General features: G+C 68.8%; 1 protein-coding gene across 1 annotated transcript in view; it reads left to right on the top strand.

The window, feature by feature from the left end:
* The window catches only part of URB2 (URB2 ribosome biogenesis 2 homolog (S. cerevisiae)), a 13466-nt gene that overhangs the window by 6816 nt on the left and 6233 nt on the right, over positions 1-417 (top strand). Inside the window, exon 6 of the mRNA XM_014535990.1 lies at positions 1-414. Coding sequence (XP_014391476.1) covers positions 1-414 — 414 coding nt within the window. The remainder of the gene's footprint in view (positions 415-417) is intronic.

Raw genomic sequence — 417 nt, 5'->3', positions numbered from 1 at the left:
CTCCGCCAGCAGCTGCCCTGGCTCTTCGAGGAGGACCCCGTGGACGCGGCTCCTTGGGAAACCAGATTGGCCAAAGTGGGACCCGAAGGGACAGAACCCAGAGGGGAAGTCGCCCAGAACTTGCTCTCCTTGGTCCAGGGCGGCTTCCCCGTCCGGTTGGAGGAGGAGCCGCTGGGGCGCCTCCTGGGGCTGCTGGAGGTCGTGTCCGCCCTGCAGCTGGACAGCCTGGGGGCCCCCTGCCACACGCACTACTTCCTCCTGCTGCTGTCGGCGGCCCTCGCCGCACCTGGGGGCTCTTGCTCCCCGTCCCTGGCCCTGACGTTTCTGACCACCTGCTACCGGCTCCTCGGCCGCCTGCAGAGAGGGAAGAGCGGCCGCTCCGTGCTCAAGGTCATGTACGCCAGCGAGCTCTGCGAG

Source organism: Myotis brandtii, unplaced genomic scaffold (genome assembly GCF_000412655.1).
Source record: "Myotis brandtii unplaced genomic scaffold, ASM41265v1 scaffold1026, whole genome shotgun sequence".
NCBI lineage: Eukaryota > Metazoa > Chordata > Mammalia > Chiroptera > Vespertilionidae > Myotis > Myotis brandtii.
This window is presented reverse-complemented; position numbering and strand designations above follow the sequence as displayed.